The sequence below is a fragment of the Myotis davidii genome, unplaced genomic scaffold (assembly GCF_000327345.1).
Source record: "Myotis davidii unplaced genomic scaffold, ASM32734v1 scaffold502, whole genome shotgun sequence".
Classification (NCBI taxonomy): domain Eukaryota; kingdom Metazoa; phylum Chordata; class Mammalia; order Chiroptera; family Vespertilionidae; genus Myotis; species Myotis davidii.
In genome coordinates, this window is record NW_006293000.1 from 1145560 (window position 1) to 1151334 (window position 5775).

Here is a 5775-nt window from a genome sequence, read left to right on the forward strand (position 1 = left end):
TTAGAAGGTTCTGCTGACAGGTGGTGACTCCATGGATGAATGAATGGATGAGTTATTTAATCAATCAATGAGCCATTTAGACAACATCAAGTTTCACTTTTCTAATCCCGACGGCCTCTTGCATGTTCAACTTACCAAAGCCCGTGTTCTATATCCTGGTGTCAGGAGCCTGCCTGCTTTACAGTCAGAATCCAGGGATCCGCCCATTTGCAAATCTGCAGCCGCCTCTGCTGCGAGCGCGCAGCCTTGAGCGCGGGCGAGACCGCGCACTGCGGCCCTGGACGGCTCCCGCAGGGCTGCGAGACTTGGTCTCTCGCAGACAGAAATGCTTTTTCTCTCTCTTTGCAAACAGTCAACCTCGCATTCCTCCGACTAATTGATTAAACCCCTGTAAAGGTCAGCAAAGAAACCCAGGCGCCGCATGGAATGCTTTTGAGGCTAATTAGTCCCTACATTGCAGCAGCAGCAAGCAGCTATCTCCCTGAATTCAGGAGAGCACAATTCAACCAACAGGATCAGCACTGCTGGTTCCGGCCGGTCTGGCTGTGACCTGCCTGAAGTGATTGCAAACTGAGCCCTTCAATGTCCCCAGCTTACTCTCTTACCTCTGCGCAGCGCCTCGTGACTGTGATTAAGGGCAAGGCGCTGTGGAGCAGGCCTCTGGGGAGAAAGACATTACCTTGGCGAGTTCCGAGCAGCAGGCATTTAGGGGTCTGAACCTGCCAACATCATTTCTGCTTGGACAGCAGCAAGCTTCGGTCATTTCTGACACTGCACGTGTTCTGAATATAACCGTGCTTTTCCATTTTAACCTATTCTGATGGCGTTCTCCTGCCGGCTGCAATCTGAATTTTATGTAGCCGCATAGCACACTTTCTGATGCATTTTTTTCACAATGTGCTGCTGTAAAATCAGGCATATTTATATTACAGTGGGGAAGTTTTCTTTCAAACATATCACCAAGGGATGAGAGATTCATGCGTGATGATGATTCCTATGGCGAGGACACTATACAAAGAAATAATAAACCGGTTACAAGAAACAGAGAGGAAATATATTTGTGGCTTCCACACACTATACATTTTCTGCTGATTTTACTCATGTCTCTTTTTAAAAGAGTTGAAGATTTGTAGAAAGCATGATAAACTCCAGTAATGGGATGGTGAGTACAAGCATTTTTTCTTTTCTTTTTTAATGATAATTTTAAGGTCACTTTTCCAAAGAAAACCTATTTATAAGAGTGGAAAATGAAGGTATTTTAGTTAGGAAAAAAAAGGTGGAAGTCATGGGGTAGTTATTTGAAAGAGTTTAGAGCAGCTAAGTTGCATTTTAGGTCACTAATTCCAGGAAAGGTGTTTTGCGAACCGATGTTTAGAGTAATGTTTAAAAAGTGACATCACCAGCTATGTGACAGGTTCCACTGGTAGGGTCCTTTTTATTTTACTTGGGGTCATTTAAGAGACCTACAAATATGCAGGCTATTGCCGCCACTCGCTGTCCAAATCTAACACGCTCACCAACAACTTCCTCGTGGTAGCAATCAGTTCATATCAGGGTTCCCCAAACACGCGAGGTTTGCTGCTCACACAGCAGACCCTGCAGTTATCGATGCCACAGACACTTATGGAAGCAGCAAATGCCAGTGGCTGCAGTTGTGTAATCAGTGGGACCCTACCCAGGAGGCAGGCAGACCTGAGGTTTGAAGTAGCTGTGTGAGTTGGCAAATTACTTAACCTTTCTGGGCCTCAGCTGTTTGCTCTGAATAAGAACCATCACGGGGACTCTGTAATTATTAAATGATAGAGATCAAAGGCCCATCGTAGGGTAGGTGTCCTGCACGTGTTTATATCCTTCTTTCCTCCTGGCACCCACACACTGAAGCCGGCTTTGCTGACGCCGATGTGTCCACCTGATGGTGGGTTGAATGGAGACCCATCTGCTGCTCTGGACTAGGACTGTTCCCACAGCTCACTGAGGGCAGAACTTTTCTCTAGTGTTCTTTGGACTAATGCTTTTCGTGAGGCCTGCCTCATAAGACTTTCACCTTGAAGTTGAGCTTTTCAAAACTAAGGCCAATTCAGAATTTCCCGGGGTGCCAAAGCATTTTAGAATAATGAAAAGCCACCAGGTCCCTCCGTCAGAAGCTTTCTGACTCTTGGCCCTGGAGAAGAAACTAAGATTTTTTCAGTGTTTCTAAGAGTTACATTGTATGGGCTTTGTGGTAATGTTAACATATTTACTTGTAAACTAAACCACCTCAAACACTCCCTTAGGGGATTATAGAGATATCAGGGGATTATAGAAATAACAGGGATAACCAGTATGGGAGAAATGTTACTTTTCATTAACATACTTCCATATTTCTTTTCAAAATAATTTTTATCTTCTAGGAGTATGTTTTTTTTCGGCAGCCCTCAACCAGTTTCATGTTGGTAAAGAATATGCTTACAGCCCGGCTGGTGTGCCTCAGTGGTTGAGTGTGGACCCATGAACCAGGAGGTCGCAGTTAGATTATCTCTCATCACTGATGTTTCTATCTCTCTCCCTTCCTCTCTCTGAAATCAATAAAAACACATTTAAAAAAGAATATGTTTAGAGGAGAATAAATGCACAAGTGTGCACTAACACCCAACCGCCTTCTAAAGAAATAGTGACACCACTGCAAACAACACTAATGCAAAAACATTTATGGTTGGGTGGAAGAAAAAATCAAGATTTTAAAAAAGTTGCTCCTTTTAACTTTGCTTTGACAAACACAATGAATGCCATGTGGGCATTCAGAGCACAATTCTGCAAAGAGGATTTAAAAAGGAGGATGACTGGACAGAATATATTTAAAGGTGGCAGGCACCTGGCAGGAAGGCTGAAGGTAGAGTCACCAAAACGCAGACACTGGAGGGGTTCTGGAGCCCTTTTAAAGCAAGGCAGTAGTGGAGAATGAAGTGGCTAAAATAAATTTAAAAATACACACACCCAAAACAAACCAGGGATCTACATTCCTAAGCACAGGCCATCTGCCCCCTCTCCACTTCCTGTTCAGGTTCTGAAAAGCCAAGGGCTCTGAGCCCTTATTCCCTCCCTTCCTCACTCCCGTGTGCTCCCCAACGGATAGCAGCAGGTGCCCTACAGATTTCTTTCTCTGCAGATCTCACCGCCCCTGCAGCATCCACCAGCCCCTCCCTCTTCCTGGGAAGCCTTCTCTGCAGTCCGAGGCTTCAATCAGAGTCCTGGCCAAGAAGAAACCAAAAACCAAAAAATCGCTGATGGACTTAAGATCTCTGAGGGTGACCTGAAACTCGGAAGCAAGACAGCTGGCACAAAGGAAATGAGTTCATGAATACCTAAGAGTGTGGTGCAGGCAGACTCACACACACTGAACGTGCAACCACGTGGTTCACATGGAGCAGGTTTTAAAAAAATCCATTCTGCCACTTTTATCCTCATGTAATGGGGAGAGACAAAAATGTGGCTTATCTAGGTTCTCTCCCACCTTCCTCATCCTCCCCAGAGAAGCCTTTCCCACTGTTGAATCACTGATGAATGGGGAGACCAAGAACAAGTAGGCTATAAAAAGCCATCAGGATACGTGCCCTAGCTTGTCTGCCAGGGCCGACTGAAATTCAGGACAACCTAATGGCATTAGCCTGACACCCCTAGAATGACTGAGTTTGGATGGATCTCTTGATAGATTTAAGTTAGTAAAGTTGTTTTGCAAGTTGCATTATTTGAGACAGCGGAGAACACCCCCCCCCCCTTCCCAATGTTCTCTGCTGCAGTCTTTCCCTCTGCCAGGAAGAGGAATCACAGGTTTTTGAGAGTTGCACAGAACCGCAGAGGTGAAGTCTCAGCCACCGTTCCTGTCCTGTGGGGAAAGCAGTGCAGTGCCGCCAGGCAACTGTGGTGTTGGCTGCAAGTACCTCTCCTTCTCAGCATCACCCGGAAAACTGGCTTCTCTTATTTTAAAACGGTTACAATGTTTCCCCTTAGTTTGCCTCTTAAAGCAGCAGCAGCAGCAACAACAGTAAGTTGCACATCAAATGCCACTCTTACACAAATAAAATAAAAATTAAACGCTTGCTTAGAAAACTGTTAGGTGTCCTGTGCCAGTGTCTGAGATCCGCTCATGAAAGCGATGGACTCCCTAACATAACGGGTAATAAATACGCTCTGCAGAGTGCAGGACAGCAGCGTGGTGCAGGGCGCACTGTTTCAGGTACCTGGGTGTTTCTTAAAGGGGACCCATGGATTCCTGACTGTATCTGTTCCCTGTTTATTTGAGTGAACCGGGGTAAAGATTCATGCAGCTGTTTTCTGTCCGCCCAAGAACGAGACATCTCGGATCTGAGTTCTCCCTGGGGCCCCGGGCTGGCAGCGGCCGCTTCCCTCCCAGCCAGCCACCTGCACGGCTGGTTGAAATCATCAGGTTGGGTGCCACACAGGTGTAAAAAGAGGGGAAGGGCCTTTTCATGTGGCGGGGTTGGGAATGTCACGCAGGAATTTGGCTTGAGGAAGATGCAGGGTGCGTTTGCAGTATGAAGTACGGGCCGAGGGGCGCATCGCTGCCTTTGCAGTCAATTTTCACGCCGGTTAGTTTCAAACCAAACCGTTTCCACAGGCTCTCCTCTACCTACACGCTTCACCCCGCGGCACGCAATGGTGGCTTCATTCCTCAGAAAGAAATGAGAAAATCTAGGAACACCGAAAGGCCGATACTAACTAAAGGTTTAGAAATGCCCAGGTCAACACCCGCAGTGCCGCAGTTTCATGGGTGTAAGCCGCGCGTTAAAGAAAAACAACCAGGAGAGAGCGAGATACATGAAAGCAAGTGCGAGAAGCAGCTACAAAGAGAGAAAACTTTCCTCCATACTTGCCGCAGACCTGCAGCCTCAGGCGACCATTTGCATGTCCAGGGCTTTGGAGGCACTTGCGCCTCGTCACCATATGCACCAAGGGGGCGATGCGGAGGCCCCGGGTGGGGAAGGGGCGAGTCAGGGGGAGAGGATGTGTCCGAGGTACCCAGGTCTGGACAGCAGGAAGGGAGAACTGGCTATTGGGACACCTCAGGATCTAGGCGATACGAGATCAAAGGAGAAGTGGGATGGGCTGGGGGGAGGAAAAGGAAATGAGTGAGCGGGTGTGGGGCCTCAGAGAAAACTTGAGGCTTCAGAGGAAAGTGGGAGAGGACGAGCTATCCCCCGTTCTTCTTTCTCTGCAGGACCCCGTCTCTGCCGCCCGCAGAGGAGCGCCGGCCGCCGCGATGAGTTCCTTCAGCTACGAGCCGTACTACTCGACCTCCTACAAGCGGCGCTACGTGGAGACGCCCCGGGTGCACATCTCCAGCGTGCGCAGCGGCTACAGCACCGCGCGCTCCGCGTACTCCAGCTACTCGGCGCCCGTCTCCTCGCTGTCCGTGCGCCGCAGCTACTCGTCCAGCTCCGGCTCCTTGATGCCCAGCCTCGAGAACCTCGACCTGAGCCAGGTAGCCGCCATCAGCAACGACCTCAAGTCGATCCGCACGCAGGAGAAGGCGCAGCTGCAGGACCTCAACGACCGCTTCGCCAGCTTCATCGAGCGCGTGCACGAGCTGGAGCAGCAGAACAAGGTCCTGGAAGCCGAGCTGCTGGTGCTGCGGCAGAAGCACTCGGAGCCGTCGCGCTTCCGGGCGCTGTACGAGCAGGAGATCCGCGACCTGCGCCTGGCGGCGGAAGACGCCACCAACGAGAAGCAGGCGCTGCAGGGCGAGCGAGAGGGGCTGGAGGAGACGCTGCAGAGCCT

General features: G+C 49.3%; 1 protein-coding gene across 1 annotated transcript in view; it reads left to right on the top strand.

Moving 5' to 3' along the window:
• Positions 1-5190: 5190 nt before the first annotated feature.
• Positions 5191-5775, top strand: part of NEFL (neurofilament, light polypeptide) — a 4052-nt gene continuing 3467 nt past the window's right edge. Inside the window, exon 1 of the mRNA XM_006766445.2 lies at positions 5191-5773. Within this exon, the coding sequence (XP_006766508.1) occupies positions 5258-5773 (516 nt within the window). The 5' untranslated portion in view covers positions 5191-5257. The remainder of the gene's footprint in view (positions 5774-5775) is intronic.